Raw genomic sequence first — 24003 nt, 5'->3', positions numbered from 1 at the left:
TCCGTTCCGCAAGGTTACGAAACGAATGTGGACCTATTCATTTTTGGGGCCGGAAAAGACGCGGACAGCACACAGTGTGCTGTCTGCATCCGCACTTCCATTCCACAAAAAATAGAACATGTCCTATTCTCGTCCGCAGACACTGACAAGAAAAGGCATTTCTATTTTAAGTGCCGGCCATGTGCTGTCCGCAAAATGAGGAATGCACATGGCCTGTGCCTGTGTTTTGCGGATCCGCAATTTGCGGACCACAAAACACTTGCGGACGTGTTAATGGACCCTAAGGCACCTCATGGTATTTTTATATCTATTAAATAAAGGTTCGGTTTTAGTAGTGGTGGTCTGTGATGGTCGCTGTACAGGGTCACCCTTATTGAGACAATATGTAACTTTTACTATTTATGCTAAGAGAAAATACAAGTGTGATCTATTAAAACTATCGGAGTACCACTATCACTATCACTATATTATGGTGTACATATCACGTCTATCATCTGATAGGATATTGGAGTGAGGTGTTGGCTCAAAGTGCACATGAAATTCTGGTGAGGGGAGGGGGTTGACCCACCAGTATTTTGTGGTGAATCTGTAGGTATCTAGATTAACCAATATGTCCAAGGCTAGTGGTCTCAGCGTAGTCTGGCTGCAGGCTACTTTTTGGATTCTTCCAAAGTAGCAGAGGAGTACTCGATTTTGTGAATACATGTTTTAATGAGCAGTCATACATACAGGTCCTTCTAAAAAAATTAGCATATTGTGATAAAGTTCATTATTTTCTGTAATGTACTGATAAACATTAGACTTTCATATATTTTAGATTCATTACACACAACTGAAGTAGTTCAAGCCTTTTATTGTTTTAATATTGATGATTTTGGCATACAGCTCATGAAAACCCAAAATTCCTATCTAAAAAAATTAGCATATCATGAAAAGGTTCTCTAAACGAGCTATTAACCTAATCATCTGAATCAACTAATTAACTCTAAACACCTGCAAAAGATTCCTGAGGCTTTTAAAAACTCCCAGCCTGGTTCATTACTCAAAACCGCAATCATGGGTAAGACTGCCGACCTGACTGCTGTCCAGAAGGCCATCATTGACACCCTCAAGCAAGAGGGTAAGACACAGAAAGAAATTTCTGAACGAATAGGCTGTTCCCAGAGTGCTGTATCAAGGCACCTCAGTGGGAAGTCTGTGGGAAGGAAAAAGTGTGGCAGAAAACGCTGCACAACGAGAAGAGGTGACCGGACCCTGAGGAAGATTGTGGAGAAGGACCGATTCCAGACCTTGGGGGACCTGCGGAAGCAGTGGACTGAGTCTGGAGTAGAAACATCCAGAGCCACCGTGTACAGGCGTGTGCAGGAAATGGGCTACAGGTGCCGCATTCCCCAGGTCAAGCCACTTTTGAACCAGAAACAGCGGCAGAAGCGCCTGACCTGGGCTACAGAGAAGCAGCACTGGACTGTTGCTCAGTGGTCCAAAGTACTTTTTTCGGATGAAAGCAAATTTTGCATGTCATTCGGAAATCAAGGTGCCAGAGTCTGGAGGAAGACTGGGAGAGGGACATGCCAAAATGCCTGAAGTCCAGTGTCAAGTACCCACAGTCAGTGATGGTCTGGGGTGCCATGTCAGCTGCTGGTGTTGGTCCACTGTGTTTTATCAAGGGCAGGGTCAATGCAGCTAGCTATCAGGAGATTTTGGAGCACTTCATGCTTCCATCTGCTGAAAAGCTTTATGGAGATGAAGATTTCATTTTTCAGCACGACCTGGCACCTGCTCACAGTGCCAAAACCACTGGTAAATGGTTTACTGACCATGGTATTACTGTGCTCAATTGGCCTGCCAACTCTCCTGACCTGAACCCCATAGAGAATCTGTGGGATATTGGGAAGAGAAAGTTGAGAGACGCAAGACCCAACACTCTGGATGAGCTTAAGGCCGCTATCGAAGCATCCTGGGCCTCCATAACACCTCAGCAGTGCCACAGGCTGATTGCCTCCATGCCACGCCGCATTGAAGCAGTCATTTCTGCAAAAGGATTCCCGACCAAGTATTGAGTGCATAACTGAACATAATTATTTGAAGGTTGACTTTTTTTGTATTAAAAACACTTTTCTTTTACTGGTCGGATGAAATATGCTAATTATTTTAGATAGGAAATTTGGGTTTTCATGTGCTATATGCCAAAATGATCAATATTGAAACAATAAAAGGCTTGAACTACTTCAGTTGTGTGTAATGAATCTAAAATATATGAAAGTCTAATGTTTATCAGTACATTACAGAAAATAATGAACTTTATCACAATATGCAATTTTTTTTTAGAAGGACCTGTAGTTGTTGAGACCTTTTCCACTCTTGAGGTCTCCCCTTACTCCTTTCTTACTCCCCTAAGGTTGAGAAGGTACGTCCAGATCATACATATACACTCGTATCATAGACTAGTTCCCTGGCCCTGGGGGGCTTCAATATTGGCTGGAAAAAAATAAGGCGTGTGCAGGATCACAATAAAATGTGGCAGGGCCTTGAGCTTCCCCTTAGCACAATCCAAGCTCCCCTGATGAAGCCACTGCTCTAGTGAAACATATAGGGAGAGTTTGCTCACAGGCATCTTTTGTTAGGCAGGGAACCACTATTTTACCTCTGGCACGAGTTAGTGCTTGCTAACTAACAGACCTACAGAATCGACCCCGCTTAGGGGTGTAAGGAAGGATGGAAGGAGTAAGGGGAGACCTCGTGAATTGAAGAGGTCTCTCTCTCCACACTTATGTATGACTGCTGACTAAAGCGAGTACTCACAAAATCGAGTACTCCTCTGTTACTTCGGAAGAATACAAAAAGTAGCCTGCTACCAGAGTACACTGAGACCACTAAACCTGGGACATATTGGTTAATCTAGATACCTATAGATTCACCCCAAAATACTGGTTGATCAACCCCCACCAGAATTTCATGATGGACGTGATCTGTACACCATAACATAACATAGAGTGATAGTGGTAGCCCGATAGTTTTAATGGATCACACTTGTAACTTTTACTATTTCTGGTCAGATAAAATACATTTTATCTCAATAAGGGTGACCCTGTACAGGGACTATTTTTGGTTTTTTTTACCCTCTCATTTAGTTTTTGTCAAAATCCCCATGAGCTTCACCCTCTAGGGACCTCTTTTTGTGAGTGGTCTGTGATATATACGTTCTTTAATCCCACTTTGAATACTTATCTGACTTTCTAACAGTCTACATGTCAGGACTGTCCGATATGTAGGTAGATCTATGGCACAGCAGAATACTTTTTCAATGCTGCTTTAATTAGTATTTATATTTACATCATTTTGTACATTCTTTTATATCCAGATTTTACAGGGGGCTTTTTCTGGCCTGTTAAGACCACTCTAAAATCTAGATATAAAAGAATGTACAAAATTATGTGAATATGATTACTAATTAAAGCAGCATTGAAAAAGTATTCTGGTGTGCCATAGATCTACCCACATATCGGACAGACTATGTCTTCTATGAGCACCCATCATTCAAGGGTGTGCAGATCTCATCCTCTTTCATACATGTCAGGACTCTGACTCTACATTCAGAAATTAACAATATTTTCTTAATAAGTGGGCATGTTTCCTATATGCTTTATTACGGTGCACTTTATTTATGCATATAAATGCGTGTATACAGTTCATTTATACAAAATGCTAGTTTATTTTAATACCAGTTTACAAGTTTAAATTTAATCAGTACCCCCCCCCCCCCCTCCAGTTCGCTAGGATACAAGTCTAACATCAATCCACTTTCAACTCGCTTTTTTTCAACAGTCTTCTGTAAGACTGCCGTGTCATCTGTTGTACTGTAGTTCTCCATTTATTCCACAAGGAGGTGATGTGCAGATGCAGAATAAAGTAAACATTTTTGACCTTAGCATTGGTACTCTTTAGTGAAGGAGGATATTTGGAGAGCACTGCAGAGCTGGTGCTTAAAGGGGTTATCCGAGTTAATAAAAAAAAAACAAAAAAAAAAAAAACACTTAAAATCCATCAGGATATACATATAATTTGGTTAAGCTAGATTTCATAAAGTTAAAACCCATATGTACACCTTTTCATGGTTGTGTTATTGCTGTGTTTACATGCTGAAAAACAATGCCGAGGGGGCGTGTTACAACAATACCTGAGCTCTGCCTCATGAATATTTCTGGGCGTGAACAACCTGACCTTTCCTTCACCCTGCTCTGCACTTTGCAAAAAAAATCAAAAATACACACTTGTCATGCGGATGGACGGATCCCTCTGTCAGTCTTTTTCACAGTATTCCCGGTTTGTGCATGTGCAGACCGGAAGGACGGATCCGCAAGGCAGCTCCATCGTCGGAGCTGCGTGCCTGCTGGATCCGCCGATCAGTGTGACAACTGACAGCATTTGTAGACGGATCCAGTTGCGGATCCGTCTAGAAATGCATTGCAATAACGGATCAGTCTATCCGCTTGTCATGCGGATGGATGCATCCCTCTGTCAGTCTTTTTCACAGTATTCCCGGTTTGTGCATGCGCAGACCGGAAGGACGGATCCGTCCTTCAGTTGTTTTGCAACGCCGGATCCGCAAGGCAGCTCCGTCGTCAGAGCTGCGTGCCTGCTGGATCCGCCGATCAGTGTGACAACGGACAGCATTTGTAGACGGATCCAGGTGCGGATCCGTCTAGAAATGAATTGCAATAACGGATCCGTCCAGCGGCACGGGCAAATAGCGGCAGGGCGGATCCGACAGGGTGAACAGCCTGTCGGATACGTCCTGCCACTAGTGTGAAAATATCATTAGCATTATCTGTATCTAAGCAATATCTATATTATTCAAATATATATTCAATATGGATATTGCTTAGATAAATATATATATTGGTGGCAGATAAGGATTTTATATAGCTGAATAATGATGACTGCCACCTCTAGCCCCAGTGAATGCAGGAGGGACAAACAGTCAAACATACCCTGCTGCTGGAGAAGAGATCACCTCGGCTCTGGTATGTACTGCACATGAGCGATCGCATACCAGAGCCGAGGCAGTGTGAGGAGAGCTGGAGGGGGGAGGGCACCAGAGCTCTGACGTTTCGTTTACAGAGCCTGGCCACTCCCTCAAGCAGGGAGACGGCTGTAAACGAAACGTCATCAGCAGGCTTGCTGACGTCGGGGGTCACATGACCCAGAACTGAACTGGCCAAATAGTGATAGATAGGTGATGAAAGTGATTTTAAGAATCATTCACTGGTCTACAATAAAAGCAATTAGAATAGATTTATTTAAGTCGGATAACCCCGTTAAAGAACATTTGTCAGCGTGATCAACCCTATTAAACCAGGCATACTGCCGATTGAAACGACCCATATGCAGTTGAATTCCACTGTCTCATTTTATACAAAATCAGCATTTATGCTAATAAGGTGTTCAGTGCTTAGCCCCTCAGAACACAGCTTCACCTTTTCTCTCCCCTCCCTTTGAGTGACAGGGCCAGGCATCCTCTTTGTCTTCCTACCTGGCCTTGTAGTCCCGCACATAACCTGGTGAATGTTCAATCAGCATATGCGCAGTTCAGATCCCAACATTGGGGAAATCTGAATGAGATGTATGGCACATGCGCTCATTGAACTTAATTAGAGGGCCAGGCAGAAAGACGGTGAGGAAGGCTGGCCCTCACACAAGGGGAGGGAAGTGGCTAAGGGGGCAAGGCGGTGGTGAAGCTGTGTTCCTGAGTGGCTAAGCACTGAACACCTCATTAGCATAAATGCAGATTTTGTATAAAATGCACTAAAAACTTAATTAGCTGCAGATTTCTCTAAAACAGGGCCTCAGATTTCAAAGGTGTCTAAAAAGTGGCGAATCGTGTGGTTTTAATTTATTTTCTGTTACAGCGTTCACCGCACAGGAATTTTTAAGAATATATTTTAATAGTTCAGACATTTTCGGATGCGGCGATACCTGATATGTTTTTTTTTTATTAATATATTTTTTATATGTAAATTGAGAAATTGGTAATTTAAACTTTTAATTCGTTTTTTTTTTTTTTTATTGTAACTTTTACAGTAATAACTTTTAACCCCCTTAGGGGGCTAGACCCTGGGATCTTTTAATCCCTTGTTCTATTTACCCTAAAATCTATTAGGGTGAATAGGATTTTCACACGCTCCCTACTGAGCTGTGCTTCGTGCACAGCGCAGCAGGGAGCTTACCATGGCAGGCCTGGTAAACTTAAGAAGCATCCAGGCTGCCATGGTAAACAATCAGAGCCCCGCGATTTTACTGCGGGGCTCCGATCGGAAGGCAGAGGGAGCTGCATACCTCTGCATTGCCTCACAGATGCCGCAATCTGTGTTGATCTGAGGGGTTAAATGACGGTTTTCGGTGCAATTGCCGTTCCTCGTCATTGCGGCCAGTGCCTGCTGTATGATACAGCCACAGCAGCACGCTCCATACATTCCCTTAACCACTGTGACGTACTGGTACGTCACAGTGATTGAAGGGGTTAAAGGTATATTTTAGTGCAATTTTTTTTTTCCTTGGGCTACCAATGCTGTAAAAATATAACAGAGCTTATACTTATCTTGCTCATCCCTTGTGACTTGTTCCGATATTGTTGCAGTCCTCTCTGTGCTCCACATTGTACTCCAGTCTCAATGCGCCTGAAATTACTGTGATAATGACCAATCACTTCCTGAGGCAGGTGATTGGGGTCCACACTAATACTGTACTGACCCCTGCATCTATGGAGTCAAGAGGAAATGACTCCAATGCTGGCCGTTATAGCGGGAGCCTGGCGTCAATCAGTGCCGGGCTCTCATAATAATCCGGAGTGCTGCATCAGCGCAGCCTGTGAGATCTGTTCAGTTCTTGCTGCCCGCACTAGAATTAATGTTGCTGACAGCAGGGACTGGACAGGTTGGCACTTCCAGAACAAAGAAAGTCTCATGCGTAGAAATACTCATGAGACTTTTTGTAAAGCCTAAAATTGCTTGTACAGGCTTCTGTGACACTTCTATAGGCGTTATTGCGACCACTGTATGGAGGTACTGGGGGAGTTTGCTTATAACTCGGACAAGCCCTTTAATATACTAAATATCTTTTGCCTCCTGTAACAGTTAATCTAAGTGTCTTTAAAAATGAAAGTACAATGAAACCCACTTAAGAACTCAGCAAATTACAGTATTAAATGATCTTTTCAACCTTTTTATGATTTTGTTGCAGATGGAACGCCAAAGACTAGCACGAGAAAAGCAAATGAGGGAAGAGGCTGAACGAACACGGGATGAGTTAGAGAGGAGATTGCTGCAGCTGAAGGAGGAGGCTCAGATGGCCAATGATGCTCTTGTGAGTGCATTACATTTGAAATTATTTTAGAACTCATTCCTATTATGCACAGTATTTTATGTGTTTTTATATACCCAAATGAATGTGACCTGTACTGTACACTGCATCTATTTGGGGGTGCACGTGGATCCGTTAGTCCCGATAATATTTTTTTTTTTACACATTGATCTTGCAAGTTACCGGTAAAGGAATATCTTGCAAGATCACGCTGGACAAAGCCATTCTTGATGCTCTCCGCGACAATTGGACACTGTTAGAGAGGTGAAGATGACTACCTCTGAAGAAGAAATGTTTGCCGCTCCCTTGGCAAATCTTATGCTATTATATAGGGCAGCTGAAATAAAGATGGGCATATCATGGGAACTCAAGGGTCAGAATACTCCGGTGACTGGCAGGATTTATGTAAGGTGCACAGTTTCCATTTATTTTTTATTTTTATTGGAGATGGGTCTTTTTTTTTTTTTAGTTATCGGTACAATAGTAGCAGAGGACCTAATGTGTGTGAGAAAATGTGCCTTAGGCTACATTCAGACGACCGTATGTGTTTTGCGGTCCGCAAATTGCGGATCCGCAAAACACTGATACCGACCGTCTGAATGTACTCGGCCCTATGATAGAAATGCCTATTCTTGTCCTTGCGGACAAGGATAGGACATGCTCCATCTTTTTTGCGGGGCCGCGGAACGGATCTACGGATGCGGACAGCAATTGTGTTCTGTCCGCATCTTTTGCGGCCCCATTGAAATGAATGGGTCCGCACCTGTTCTGCAAAATTTCAGAATGAATGCAAAGCCAAAAATACAGTCGTGTGAATGTACCCTTAAACCGTATCCCCTTTGCTTGACAGATGATGCCATGCGCATGGCTTTGTGTAGCTTTTACCAAATTGTAACCTTGAAATTGTCTGGTTTTATAATTAACTTAAATGGTTGGCCAGTTTCCTATATTGATGACCTATCCTCAGAATAGGTTATCAGTATCGGATCCGTGCGGGTCAGACTCCCGGAACACTTTCCAATCAGTTTTAAGAGAACGCAGCACTTATATGATGCTGTGTTCTCTTCACTGTTTACCTGCTCACTGTCTAAATCACAGCAGTGAGCAGTACAATGACAGCTCCTCTGTCCCATTCCCTTCAATGGGAAGGAGCAGTTACTCTGTCTGCTCTGTACCATTGGGGAAGCGGTTCTATGTATAGGGACTATGTAACTAGAGATGAGCAAATTTCATATTTTGAAATTAGTTCACGCTTCGTTAACTGGTAAAAGGTGAATTGCGTTATGGATTCCATTACCGTTATTCATTTTGTCATAATAGAAGTCTATGGGCTGCAAAACGGATCTGTTACGTTTCTGTTATGCAGGGGAGTCCTCTCCTGCATAACGGTAATGGGACGTATCCGTTTTGCAGCCCATTGACTTCTATTCTAAAGGCATTCCGTTATGTATTCCAGCATAGAATTGCGTTATGGTCCATGGTAACCACATCCATAATGCAATTTACCTTTTACCAGTAAACTAATCACAAACGAATTTCATAACCGGAAATTCACTCATCTCTAGTTATAACTGTCCTTATATACAGTAGAACATCTTCCACCTGCATTGATAATACTGAGCACTTACTGCTCACTCGCACATATCTCCTTGCGGCTGGTTGATTACTCAGCATGCCAGGGATACAGGAGAAGTCGTCACTGACAGCGCTGGCCACACTGATCAGTGAGAAATGGCAAGGAGAATAAATATATAATTAGTCTACAGATATTAATCTACTGTCCACTATGTGAGGGAGCAGTGAAGGCAAAAGCCCAGCAGCGCCTGGCCCGTCTTCCCAGTTAATACTGCACTATACTGTATTAGGAAGACAGATGGTGCCTTAGCCAATCTCATTTAAGAGGGCGCTGCTAAGGGACATTTCTGGCCAAGTTTTCTAGTATAAATGTGCGATTTCTCCAAATAAAGTATATTAAAAAAATTCCCTCTTTGTCCCTACATATTAGCAAAAATAAAATAAAAATGACAGTTACACTTTAAGGCTACATTCACATGACGTAGTGTTTTGCAGATTCGCAAACCACGGATTCCGTCCCCGTGCGTTCCGTTCCTGCGTTTTGAGGACCGCTATCATAGAAAATGCCTATTCTTCTCTGCAATTGCGGACAAGAATAGCACGTGCTCTATTTTTTGAAGGGCCTGCACGGAACTACAGATGCGGACAGCATATGGTGTGCTGTCCGCATCATTTGCGGCCTCATTGAAGTGAATAGGTGCACACCCATTCCACAAAATTGCAAAACTGATGCAGATTTATTCATATGGTGAATGTAGCCTTAATAAGTAAATAAGTAACGCCCAGGAGATGTGCTAGAGACTCTTTCTCCTGTATATACTTTGCTGTAATTTTTTTTCTAATAATTGTGGCAAAAATTCCACAAAACCTGCACATACTGTATACAGAAACCCTAAAGCTGTTTTCATGCTTGGGTTTTTTGGTCAGCATTTTGCATTGGTACCTGTGGAAAGAATTGTACTTCTTCTGTGTACCTCTTTAAGTTTGGGTTGCAAAAAACTGAGCAAAACAGGCAGTCTGAAAGTGACCTAAGTAATGCTTGCCGTTTGTCGCAAATACCATTCTGCCCCTGGACTTGTGTTATTTGGCATTGCAAATACATAGGTAGCCACTAACACACATGCAGTAGAACTCCAGATACCCCAGTGCTGCCCAGCCTTGGGGTCTGCATACAGACTACTGCTAATTTCTGGGATACACTTGTACTTACTGGTCTGTACTTGACATTGTTTCAGATGGCGAATACACATGCTGCGTGGCAATCCGCATGCAGACCGGGTATTGTAACCATTAATCATGTATTCTCTTCTCTAGATGAGATCTGAAGAAACAGCTGACCTTCTAGCCGAAAAGGCCCAAATTACAGAGGAGGAAGCTAAACTACTTGCCCAGAAAGCTGCTGAGGCCGAGCAGGAGATGCAAAGGATCAAAGCCACAGCTATTCGCGGTGAAGAGGAAAAGCGGCTCATGGAGCAGAAGGTGCTGGAGACGGAGATGCTGGCTCTAAAAATGGCAGAAGAATCTGAGCGAAGGTAAATATATGTGTAAACCAAAAGTGATGTTTTTAATACTCTAACTTATGTAATGATGCCATCACAGAAGTGACAGACCACTGAAATCAGCAGGTATGGTAGTACACTATGCTTCCCTCAGTGAGCGCAGCATAGTGCAAGTGACAAGTTCCCTTTACCCTAGACATAAATAATTCCTATCTAGGCTTAGGAGCTAGCAAAAACTCAAAGCAGGGATGGGTTCAAACAACCCAATGGAAGATCATTTGAGACACTTTTCAAAGCTGACCGAAAAGATAAGAGGCATAATGTAAACCACAGCAAGCTCCCCTTCCTTTTCCCCATTTGTCACATCTAGGCCTTCTTGTTTCCCCAGTTCTAACATTAGGGCCTCCACCCTTTCTTCCGTAGTCCAAGCACAAATCAATGCAGGGGTAGTACAAAGTAATAATATCTGTGAGGGGGTTCAGGTAAAGACATTTAGAATCAGCACAGCATTTAACAAGGTTCTTCTATAAGACTAGATTGTCATAATCCTTTTATTTATCATTCTTCCTCTGTCTCAGAGCTAAAGAAGCAGAGCAACTAAAGCAAGATTTACAAGAGGCGCGGGAGTCTGAGCGTAGAGCCAAACAAAAGTTATTGGAAATTACCAGCAAAACAGCCTATACGGTGAGGTTTGGCCAATGCCTTATATCTGAGCTCATTCCACTTTGTAAAGGCGCCCACATGTGAAGTGGTAAAGATTACTAGATAGCTGATACTGATACCAGGAGTCATACTGGATCCAGTGATGTTATGTTACACTTGGGATATCAAGGAAGCAAGCTTATTCAGAATATTAACCTTTTTTCCTTTCTATCTAACCATTTGTTCATTATTGGTGATTCTCAAAAGTTTTGTGAAAACATATATATATACAGACGTGGACAAAATTGTTGGTACCCTTTGGTCAATGAAAGAAAAAGTCACAATGGTCACAGAAATAACTTTAATCTGACAAAAGTAATAATAAATTAAAATTCTATAAATGTTAACCAATGAAAGTCAGACATTGTTTTTCAACCATGCTTCAACAGAATTATGTAAAAAAATAAACTCATGAAACAGGCATGGACAAAAATGATGGTACCCCTAGAAAACACAGAACATAATGTGACCAAAGGGACATGTTAATTCAAGGTGTGTCCACTAATTAGCATCACAGGTGTCTACAACCTTGTAATCAGCCATTGGGCCTATATATATGGCTCCAGGTAATCACTGTGTTGTTTGGTGATATGGTGTGTACCACACTCGACATGGACCAGAGGAAGCAAAGGAAAGAGCTGTCTCAAGAGATCAGAAAGAAAATTATAGACAAGCATGTTAAAGGTAAAGGCTATAAGACCATCTCCAAGCAACTAGATGTTCCTGTGAGTACAGTTGCACATATTATTCATAAGTTTAAGATCCATGGGACTGTAGCCAACCTCCCTGGACGTGGCCGCAGGAGGAAAATTGATGACAAATCTAAGAGACGGATAATCCGAATGGTAACAAAAGAGCCTAGAAAGACTTCTAAAGAGATTCAAGGTGAACTTCATGCTCAAGGAACATCAGTGTCAGATCGCACCATCCGTCGTTGTTTGAGCCAAAGTGGACTACATGGGAGACGACCAAGGAGGACACCATTGTTGAAAACGAATCATAAAAAAGCAAGACTGGAATATGCCAAACTACATGTTGACAAGCCACAAAGCTTCTGGGAGAATGTCCTGTGGACAGATGAGACAAAAATCGAAGTTTTTGCCAAGGCACATCAGCTGTATGTTCACAGACGAAAAAATGAAGCATATCAAGAAAAGAACACTGTCCCTACTGTGAAACATGGAGGAGGCTCTGTTATGTTCTGGGGCTGCTTTGCTGCGTCTGGCACAGGGTGTCTTGAATCTGTGCAGGGTACAATGAAATCTCAAGACTATCAAGGAATTCTAGAGAGAAATGTACTAGCCAGTGTCAGAAAGCTTGGTGTCAGTCGCAGGTCATGGGTCTTGCAACAGGACAATGACCCAAAACACACCGCTAAAAACACCCAAGAATGGCTAAGAGGAAAAAATTGGACTATTCTAAAGTGGCCTTCTATGAGCCCTGACCTCAATCCTATTGAGCATCTTTGGAAGGAGCTGAAACATGCAGTCTGGAAAAGGCACCCTTCAAACCGGACACAACTGGAGCAGTTTGCTCATGAGGAGTGGGCCAAAATACCTGCTGAGAGGTGCAGATGTCTCATTGACAGTTACAGGAAGCGTTTGATTGCAGTGATTGCCTCAAAAGGTTGCGCAACAAAATATTAAGTTAGGGGTACCATCATTTTTGTCCATGCCTGTTTCATGAGTTTATTTTTTTACATAATTCTGTTGAAGCATGGTTGAAAAACAATGTCTGACTTTCATTGGTTAACATTTATAGAATTTTAATTTATTATTACTTTTGTCAGATTAAAGTTATTTCTGTGACCATTGTGACTTTTTCTTTCATTGACCAAAGGGTACCAACAATTTTGTCCACGTCTGTATATACTGAAAGTTTGTATAATTGTTCACTGATAGTTAACAGGGAACCTTAAAAGCGCGATCTAGAGATTTACTTTTCGGTACATACACCTTAAATGTCTAATTGGTTGTGGTCCTGTTTCCCTAGCTATTCTAGAACCATTTCCATGTCTCCTATAGACTCTGTCACTTATCGCCAGCCCTTTCCTTTTTATCCCAGTTTTAGAAGATATTGGAGCTCAGAATCGCCACTGATTGGACAAGAGATCTTGTCAAGTTTGAAAGTTACCCTCTATCCAAAGTTATCCCATAAAGTTAACTCATTAATCCCCGGCAGTCCAACTGCTGGGACCCCCACTGTTCCCAAGAACAGGGGTCTCATTCACGTATCCTAATGGAGCGGCAAGTCGTGCATGTGCCCTACTGCTTTATTCTCTGTGGGACTGCCGGAGATAGCTGCATATTTGGTCTATCTCTTGAAATCCAATAGAGAATGAATTGAGCGACAGGATGCACAGTCTACCTGCTGCACCATTAGAATAGGTGAACGGGACCCCCATCTTCATGATCGCTGGTGGTCCCAGTGTCGGACTCCCGCTGATCAGTTAGTTACTCCTATCCTATGGATAAGGGATAACTTTCAAATTTGCTTTTAATTTAATTGTTATTGTGATTTTTATTGTGTTTTTTTTTTATTGTGATTTTTATTGTGCTTTTAATTTAATTATTAAATATTGTGATTACTTTATGCACGATAGTATTATAGCATTTATCCACACATTTAGAGTGCCAGTCCGTATTTCTAATCCATTTTCTTAGCCCACCCCTATAAGACATATCCTATGGATATGCTTTAGTAAATTAGAAGACTGATGTTGGAAATGAGAGATGTAAGAAATTCAACTAAAACTATCTTTTTTTTTTTTTTTTTGATTTCTGCTGATGTCTAGCCCCTTAAATCAAAAAAGTAGTGGCCTTACTGGCTCCTAAAGGCATTAGTCATTAGAACTCTGCCTTACCCCCATCTTGGGCTTTTCAGTATTGGTTTTTGCTGCATTGTCTGTCCAGTATATGAAGATCTTCGGTTGGGTAGAAAAAAGCCAAGGTGTGAGATAGCTAGACACTTCACTTTAATAAGACACCAATACAAATGTGCTTTTAAACTGTATTGATCTCCTGCTGTGTGAAACTACTCAGCAAATTATTGCTGCTGTTATTTGAAGATTCACTCACAGGCCTTACCGGACAGAGGTGCACATTCTGCTTAGTAGTTTTTTCCTAGCAACTCGGACTCGGCTGTCATCAAAAAAGCTTGAATTCTCTTTAAATGTTTGTTCCTCATTATATACTAGATGTTGTCAGGAGTTTGGCAGGACTGCTTATTGAATCCCTTCAGTTCATTACATCTGGCAGATCTCGAGGTGCAGTTCAAAAGGGAAAAGCAAAGAAAGAGTAAATTTTCATTTCTCATCCCATAATTGCTTTTCTTTGAACAGCATTTTTCATCTTTACAAAAAAAACGTGTTTGTAGTTTAAAAAAATATTAATTCAGCATTATTTGGTTTCATTGCTGACAGTTGTGGGTACAGTGAAGGGGTGCACTTCAATAGATACATTCCCAGTGTCGAGTAGCAAGTTAAGTTTTCAATTTAGATACAGTTGGGTCCATAAATATTGGGACATCGACACAGTTCTAGCATTTTTGGCTCTGAATTTGAAATGAAACTAACAAGATGTGCTTTAACTGCAGACTGTCAGCTTTAATTTGAGGGTATTTACATGCAAATCAGGTGAACGGTGTAGGAATTACAACTGTTTGCATATCTGCCTCCCACTTGTTATGGGAGCAAAAGTAATGGGACAGAATAATAATTATAAATCAAACTTTCACTTTTTAATACTTGGTTGCAAATCCTTTGCAGTCAATTACAGCCTGAAGTCTGGAACGCATAGACATCACCAGACGCTGGGTTCCATCCCTGGTGATGTTCTGCCAGGCCTCTACTGCAACTGTCTTCAGTTCCTGCTTGGTCTTGGGGCATTTTCCCCTCAGTTTTGTCTTCAGCAAGTGAAATGCATGCTCAATCGGATTAAGGTCAGGTGATTGACTTGGCCATTGCATAACATTCCACTTCTTTCCCTTAAAAAACTCTTTGGTTGCTTTTGCAGTATGCTTCGGGTCATTGTCCATCTGCACTGTGAAGCGCTGTCCAATGAGTTCTGAAGCATTTGGCTGAATATGAGCAGATAATATTGCCCGAAACACTTCAGAATTCATCCAGCTGCTTTTGTCAGCAGTCACATCATCAATAAATACAAGAGAACCAGTTCCATTGGCAGCCATACATGCCCACGCCATGACACTACCACCACCATGCTTCACTGATGAGGTGGTATGCTTAGGATCATGCGCAGTTCCTTTCCTTCTCCATACTCTTCTCTTCCCATCACTCTGGTACAAGTTGATCTTGGTCTCATCTGTCCATAGGATGTTGTTCCAGAACTGTGAAGGCTTTTTTAGATGTCGTTTGGAAAACTCTAATCTGGACTTCCTGTTTTTGAGGCTCACCAATGGTTTACATCTTGTGGTGAACCCTAAAGCACAGTTTCATTTCAAATCCATTGTGGTGGTGTATAGAGCCAAAAGTTTTAGAATTGTGTCAATGTCCCAATATTTATGGACCTGACTGTATTCACAGATAAAACTAGTGTTAGTGACCCTGAATAAAAAAAATATATATTAGCAGCACTAGCGTCATGGTCCTGTTGACTTCAAGATTAATATCAGAAGTGTGAAAACAAGAAAGCTGTTCTTCTCTAAAGGTGATCTGTCACCAGGAAAGTCGCTGGTAAACGAGGCACAATGCCTTGTATGGCCAGCTCCGCTTAATGTAATGATACCTTGCATTTAGCAATCCATTGGCTCATTCTGGAGAAAATTTACCATATTTTTAATCCATATGCAAGTGAGCAGTTAAGTGCACCGAAGACGGGCACAAGCCACTCTGTGCATTCTTACTCCTGCATCCTCTGCCAGTCCCTCTCTACTTGGCACTTCAGGGCATTGTGCCTGGTTTATTCTGTGACTTTCATCATGAGAGGTTAAAGGGACACATCCATCCAAAATCCATATTAGCAACTAAGATTGACAGACTAGATTAGATTAGAAAGATAGATTTGTACATACGGTATATCTAATTAATGGTTTAGTTCCTTTCCAGAGTCTTTAACTTACTGTTTGGACTTTTAGCACAGCAGAGAGGCACCCTTAAAGGGAATCTGCCATGTTGAGTGTGGTGTTGGAGCTTCAGGCAGCATGTTATATGGCAGGAGGATGGATATATAATTTTATAACAAAATATTCAGTATATCTTATAATTTAGTCATTTATATCTGTGTCCTTTCTAGTCTTTGAAGTCAAGGAGGCGGTCCTATCAGTGACTGACAGCTTTTTCTGTATGGTTGTGTATACTGAGAGAGCTGTCAATCACTGATAGGATCACGTCCTTGACTTCTGAGCTCAGAATAAGCAGTAATTTAAATGAGTGAAATATATATACTGAATCTTTTTCCCATAAAACCATTTATCAATCTGCTCTGTCAGTCACCGATAGTTGTACACAGGGAAGGTGTTATCAGTGATTGATAGTATTCTCTGTGTAAGTGTATATACATAGATAGCTGTCAGTCACTGATAGCTATACACAGGGAAGGTGTTATCAGTGATTGATAGTATTCTCTGTGTAAGTGTATATACAGAGATAGCTATCAGTCACTGATAGATGTACACGGGGGCAGCCTTAAATATAGAAAGAGCAGAAATCTAAATGACATGTCTTAGGGTACTTTCACACTAGCATTTTTCTTTTCCGGCACCGAATTCTGTCAGAAGGGCTCAATTCCAGAAAAGAACTGATCACGCATTATCCCCATGCATTCTGAATGGAGAGTAATCCGTTAAGGATGTTTTCTGTTCAGTCATTTTGGTCAGGCAAAAGAGAAAACCGTACCGGAGAAAAAAACTGAAGACTTGCCTGAATGCCGGTACCGGCATTCTTTTCCCCATAGGAATGTAAAAATACCGGAATGCCAGATCCTTCCTTCCGGTCTGCGCATGCGCAGACCGAAAAAGGTGGTGTACAAAATAAATGCAATTTTGCCGGATGACACCGGAAAGACGGATCTGGCATTTCAATGCATTTTTTTTGACTGATCAGTCTTACTAATGCCATCAGTTGGCATACGTTTTACCGGATCGGGCAGGCAGTTCGGTGTGAATCTTTTCCCACAAAACTATACATCAATCTGCTCAGCTTCTCATGAGCTATAACATTCTGCCTACAGATTGCACTGCATTTGTGTTGATAGGTCCTCTTTACTTTTCAGTGGCATAATGTGGTCAAGCATGCTCTCTTGGGCGTCATGTATTTTTTGCTTGGAGTGGCAGTGCCCACACTTGACCTACATTCCATTCAAAAGGAGGCATTTAAAACCCAGATTTTTCTTCACCTCCAGATTGCGATAAGATTAATTAAAAATGTGCCCAAGGATTTAAACATGGCGATATGATTAACAGTCATGTTGCCATTTGTAACTCGCCCTGCTGCTGCGACTCCCAGAAAACAGCAGACGCACTGTGCCTGTTAGGGTCCATTCACACATCCGTATGTGTTTTGCGGTTCCGCAAAACACGCACACCGGCAATGTGCTTTCCGCGTTTTGCGGACCGCACATCGCCGACACTATAATACAAAATGCCTAATCTTGTCCGCAATTGCGGGCAAGAATAGGACATGTTCTATTTTTTTCAGGAACGGAATTGCGGACCCGGAAGTGCAGATCCGCAATTCCGGATCCGGACAGCACATAGTGTGGCCCCATAGAAATGAATGGGTCTGCAATTCCATTCCACAGAATTGCGGAGGTGTGAATGGAGCCTTAGTCTTCGGCTCTGGCGTCTGCTGAACCCTGTGCTGACCTGCCGTTACTGCACTTCACTTACTGAGCTGCATCAACTGCTGGTGTTCTGTTAGAGGTACTTAGTTTTCTTTGCTTAGAGATAATATACTCAAAATATTAGGGTAACCAGTATCTACACTGTGGAGAAGGAGGTGGCACAATTACCGTGCAACCCCCCTCCTTTCCGTGTGTGTATATATAGTGCTCTCCCGCCTCCTCTGTTTATATACAGTGCCCTCTAGTACTTGTATGTTTATTTGCAATATATACACAGAGGAGGATAGAACACAGTAGTTGTGCCCTCTAACCCATATAGATATATACTGTCTGCCCTCATTTCTCCTCGGTGTGGATACTGTACCCCTTCCTCCAGTGTATATAAAGTAGAGATGAGTGAATTGATTCAAACGAAGGACTTCACCTGTAGAAGACGTCTCCATAGGTGAACAAGCACCCACCGGCCTCAAGATTGCCAGCGCCGGACATTTAGCCCAGCCCCGACAATTTCCTGCCTGTGGTGCTACTCCGATTAGAGCATGGACACTGGCTCAGCGTCATTTTTGAAGCAGTAGTGCCTTCTCTTCCTCTTCTGTGTATACTATGCCCTTCTCCTTCTTGGATTTTGGTATATGCTTATTTATATACACAGAGCTTGTTCGTTGTCTGCAATTGCAAATATTTTTCATTATAGAAAAATTTGCCAATTGCTTTTTTATTGTAATTGCTTTAAGCAATAGAAATAAATTGCCTGCAAAGATGTACATGTCTCTTTACCAACTAACATGCGCTGTTCCATGTCCCTTTTCTGCATTTGAAACAATAAATTTAGAGATCTGTAAATATGCAGTAGTTTTATTAAACCGCTATCCTGTTAAAAAGGTGTGTCTGCTAAAGTGGACAGCGCCATACTGCGCAGTGACACAGCCCCGGCGGGTAACACCCAGTTGTCAATTTATTCATATTTCTTGGAGAGATAACAGAGGAATGGCACAACACAGAATTCTATGAAAAGATCCTCCAGAATTGTCTTTACTAGACATGTATGTAAGAAAATATATCTCCATAAAACCAGCTGACCTGACAAATGTACGCTTGTCATCTGAATTTAATGGTGTTGGTCCCATCTCGCCATGTGCCTGCATTGCTGAAAAAGCTGCTTTTTAAGTATATGCAAATGAGTCCCTAGGGGCAACAAGGGCGGTGCCATTCCACCCAGAGGCTCTGCCCTCTCTCTTGCTTGCCACATCCCCACCACTCTGAATGACTGGGTCAGGCACACTGCCATCAGTATTCGGCACAGTACAGAAGCGTCCCGGCCAAACACTGAAGTGCCTAAAGACAAACACTTGCAGGCGTGAGACTTCGGGGCCAGGTACGATTACATCTTCACGTCCTGGCCCTGTCGGGCAAAGTGGTGGGGGCATGGCATGCAAGAGGCTCAGTGGAGCCTTTAGGTGCAGCGAGGTGCCTATTTACATATTATTAAAAAGTGACTGTCTCATCAATGTGGTCACAAAGCGATATGTGACCAACGCTATTAAATTCAGCTGGCAAGCGCACATCTCAGGGCAGCTGGGTTGATTGAGATATATTTGGCGACAGATTCCCTTTAACAAAACTAATGCACATTCACAAATAAATCTGGGGTGCCTGTCCCTACTTTGTGCTGCCGTCAGATAGAGCAGCATACATGTGGTAACAGATTCTCTTTAATTCTGTTCAGAGTTTTCTGTTTTCTGACAGTCTTGTGTGTCTGCAGGCATTTGAACTCTCCCCTCCCAAACTTTAATCCTTTGTTGTACCGTGAGATAAGCAGATACGATGTTTGGCCTCCGCTTGTCTCCATCTCTGGAATTGTGTAAACGTGTGTGGGAGTGTTTATCACATATATACAGCCAGCTAGTATAAGTATAGCCCGTCAAACCACTGCCCTACTCTACTACTAACTGAAAATAATTGTAAAAGTGCTGTCCAACACGTATTTCTTATTCTATCTTTTAGAAGGCTCAGAGTGACTTAAAGGGGCTGTCTCACTTCAGTAAGTGGCATTTATCATGTAGAGAAAGTTAATACAAGCCACTTACTAATAAACTGTTATTATCCATATTGCTTCCTTTGCTGGCTGGATTCATTTTTCTATCACATTATACACTGCCCGTTTCCATGATTACAGACCACCCTACAATCAGTCAGTGGTGGTCGTGCTTGCAAGCTATAGGAAAAAGCATCAGCCTCCCTGGTGGCCAGGACCATGGGAGCGCACATAGGCCAGTGCTTTTTCCTATATTGTGCAAGCACACCCACCACTGATGGATTGCAGGGTGGTCTGTGACCATGGAAACGAGCAGTGTATAATGTGATAGAAAAATGAATCCAGCCAGCGAAGGAAGCAATATAGATAATAACAATATATTAGTAAGTGGCTTGTATTAACTTTCTCTAAATCATAAATGCCACTTACTGAAGTGAGACAACCCCTTTAAAATAAAACTATCCAAGTCATACTCATCTCCACCTATCTCTCAACAGTTTTGTTAGTATACCCACATTGTCTCTGCTTCCTGGTGCCTCTCGACACAGGCTGAGGCAAGTCACTGCTACAGTCAGCTGAAAAAGCATTTACTCCGTCCGGAATGATAATTGGTGGCAAATGTGGTGTCAATTTTCAAAAAAGGGGTCAAAAGCGGAGTCCAGAAACCATAGGCCTGTAAGCATAACATCTATCATGGGTAAACTGTTTGAAAGGTTTCTTAGAGATGCTATCTTAGAGTACCTCATTGAAAATAAGCAAATAACTCCATATCAGCATGGCTTCACAAGGGATCTGTCATGTTACACTAATTTAATCAGTTTCTATGAGGAGGTAAGTTCTGGACTTGGCCGGGGTGAATCAATGGATGTCGTATATCTGGATTTCTCCAAAGCATTTGACACTGTACCACATAATAAAATAGTATATAAAATGAGAATGCTTGGACTGGGAGAAAATGTCTATGTGGGTAAGTAACTGGCTCAGTGATAGAAAGCAGAGAGTGGTTAATAATGGTACACACTCAGATTGGGTCACGATCACCAGTGGGGTACCTCTGGGGTCAGAATTGGGCCCTATTTTCCAATATATTTGTTAATGATCTTGTAGAAGGCTTGCATAGTAAAATATAAATTTTTGCAGATGACACTAAACTGTGTAAAGTAATTAACACGGAAGAGGTCAGTATACTACTACAGAGGGATCTGAATAGAATGGAGGCTTGGGCAGAGAAGTGGCAGATGAGGTTTAACACTGGCAAATGGTTATGCACATGGGAAGGAAAAATGCAAGTCACCGGTACATACTAAATGGTAAAACACAGAGTAAAGACTTATTCACATGTGTTTCGGTCAGTGATTTCCATCAGTGATTATGAAAACCAGGACATATGTACATAAGCCTTTATTTCAGTCTTACAAACTGTTACTATGAGTATAATTACGTATTTTTTAAATTATTGTTTTTAAATTCTTTTTATTTGGACATTTCAATTTTAGACTAAGACCTAAACATTACTTCAGTATAGAGGACCTGTCAAATATGATATATTGATTGTTACGTCATGACATTCTTGCAAGCATCTCTTCCATTAAGGCTTCTTTCACACTTGCGTTGTCCGTATCCGGCGTGTACTCCACTTGCCGGAATTACTTGCGGGATCCGGAAAAACGCAAGTGTACTGAAAGCATTTGAAGACGGATCCGTCTTCAAAATGCTTTCAGTGTTACTATGGCAGCCAGGACGCTATTAAAGTCCTGGTTGCCATAGTAGGTGCGGGGGAGCGGTATACTTCCAGTCCGCGCGGCTCCCGGGGCGCTCCAGAGTGACGTCAGAGCGCCCCATGTGCATGGATGACGTGCCATGCGATCACGTGATCCATGCGCTTGGGGCGCCCTGACGTCACTCTGGAGCGCCCCGGAAGCCGCACGGACGGTAAGTATGCTGCTCCCCGCTACACTTTACCATGGCTGCCAGGACTTTAGCGTCCCGGCAGCCATGGTAACCATTGAGAAAAAGCTAAATGTCGTATCCGGCAATGCGTCGAAACGACGTTTAGCTTAAGGCCGGATCCGGATCAATGCCTTTCAATGGGCATTAATTCCGGATCCGGCCTTGCGGCAAGTCTTCAGGATTTTTGGCCGCAGCAAAAAGCGCAGCATGCTGCAGTATTTTCTCTGGCCAAAAAACTTTCCGTTCCGGAACTGAAGACATCCTGATGCATCCTGAACGGATTTCACTCCATTCAGAATGCATTAGGATAAAACTGATCAGGATTCTTCCGGCATAGAGCCCCGACGACGGAACTCTATGCCGGAAGAAAAGAACGCAGATGTGAAAGAGCCCTAATCCCTATGACAAATAAACAAAATATTGTAATTAACAATATACTTTAACAAAGGGAAAAATAAAAGGGAGGGGATGGGGACATCTCACACAAAGCATGTTACACTTGAAGGGCCCCTAAACTACCCTTCAGAGAGGAAACAAGGTACCAGGAAATATATCGGAAAGGCTTGACTATTTCCGATATTTCATAGGCGCTGAAGTGTGCCACAAGAACGACTTTCCATTTTCGGAAGAATTTCTCGGCTGAACTTTCTCTATGCCTTTCTGCCTCAATTCGATCATACTTGAGCAATATTCGCAATTGCGAGACCACCACTGAGATATCCGGCATGCAATCAGAGAGCAGTAATGTAATAAGACTCTCATAGCCACCAGCATAATTGAGTGAAGAAAGATAAAAATGTTTTGTGTGCAGGTAAACGGATGTAGTGAAACAAAAGCGTTTGTTGTTCAAGGGGGAGGGAGATCGACCAGTGCTTCTTAATATAGACTATCAGGCCTTCCCAAAATTTTGAGACCTGGGGACAGGATCATATTCCACGCCAAAAATCAGTGGCCACCGTTTTACATTTAGGACAATGGGTAATGCGGTCCGGGAAGTTAGGAGATGCTGGGAAATTAAATCCTAGATTCTCGCCACCTCTTATTTATGACACAGGAACAAACCTTCGCCCAGCCTTCTAGGATTTTGTCCCGGATCTTATTATCCATCGTGATTCGTTCCTATTTGCTTAAAAGTTTGAAGGATATAGCTTTTGTGAAATTTCCGGACATGACTCTGTACAAATCTGAGAGCGAAACCATACGAGGAGAGCTACCCACAACATCATCAAAGGAGTTTGTGATTGCTTCCTTAGAGAGATCTCTAATCTTAGGTTTGCAGAATCCAAATACCTGCATAATATGCAGAAAGTGAGAATCCGTTAATTGGCGTTTTTCCTTCAGTTCACTTGGTGACAACTATCGTTTCTCCCCCATGTGCATCAGATGCTCCGCCCTGACTATGCCCCTTGATTCCCAGTCACCCGAGAACCTTTCATGTATCCCCCTGGGGAAAACTTGGATGATTCTATAACGGCATCCATTTGGACAATGAGTGAGGGAGTCCAAATGCTAATAGTTTTTGTGTCCCGTATTAACACTGATTTTTTATTTTTTTTTACCTCTGGAGGTAGAGCAGCTAAGTTAGAATGTAGACAAGATGCCAAACCTCATGGATCCACTAGGTTTTGTTCAAGATCTGTAATGAGCTAGGGAGCTTGCCAATCTTCAATCCTAAGTATGTTATGTGTTGTTTGACTGCTGAAATGACAAAGCCATTCCTCAACCATAAGGATTGGAGATTTTTAGTTTATATTCTAGAATTTTGCTTTTGACGGAATTTATGCGATAACCTAATAGGGAGCTGAAGCAATTTAGTTGGTCCATTAAAGGAGTAAGATTTTGCTGAGTGTTAGCCATAAATATTAACAGGTCAACCGCAAATAATGCCAGCTTGACCTCCTTCTTGCCCACCTTAATGCCAGAGTAAACATCCGTATCTTCTAAGAGTCTGGTCAGGGGTTCAAGATCGAGGTCAAATAGCAGTGGGGACAATAGACACCCCTGCCTAGTACCCTTTTGTAGGAGGAGGATAGGGGACAGAAAAAGTTTCCTGTGTGCACTCTTGCCTTCAGGTCGTATAAAG

The 24003-nt window shown here is 42.2% G+C and overlaps 1 protein-coding gene across 2 annotated transcripts in view; it reads left to right on the top strand.

The window, feature by feature from the left end:
• The window catches only part of NF2 (NF2, moesin-ezrin-radixin like (MERLIN) tumor suppressor), a 144756-nt gene that overhangs the window by 76456 nt on the left and 44297 nt on the right, over positions 1 to 24003 (top strand). For both annotated transcript variants that reach the window (XM_044275278.1, XM_044275279.1), the window contains exons 12-14: positions 7240 to 7362; positions 10249 to 10466; positions 11012 to 11117. In XM_044275278.1, coding sequence (XP_044131213.1) covers positions 7240 to 7362; positions 10249 to 10466; positions 11012 to 11117 — 447 coding nt within the window. The remainder of the gene's footprint in view (positions 1 to 7239; positions 7363 to 10248; positions 10467 to 11011; positions 11118 to 24003) is intronic.

Source organism: Bufo gargarizans, chromosome 1 (assembly GCF_014858855.1).
Source record: "Bufo gargarizans isolate SCDJY-AF-19 chromosome 1, ASM1485885v1, whole genome shotgun sequence".
NCBI classification, from domain to species: domain Eukaryota; kingdom Metazoa; phylum Chordata; class Amphibia; order Anura; family Bufonidae; genus Bufo; species Bufo gargarizans.
The sequence above is the reverse complement of the archived record's forward strand: the minus strand, read 5'-3'. Positions and strand labels throughout refer to the sequence as shown.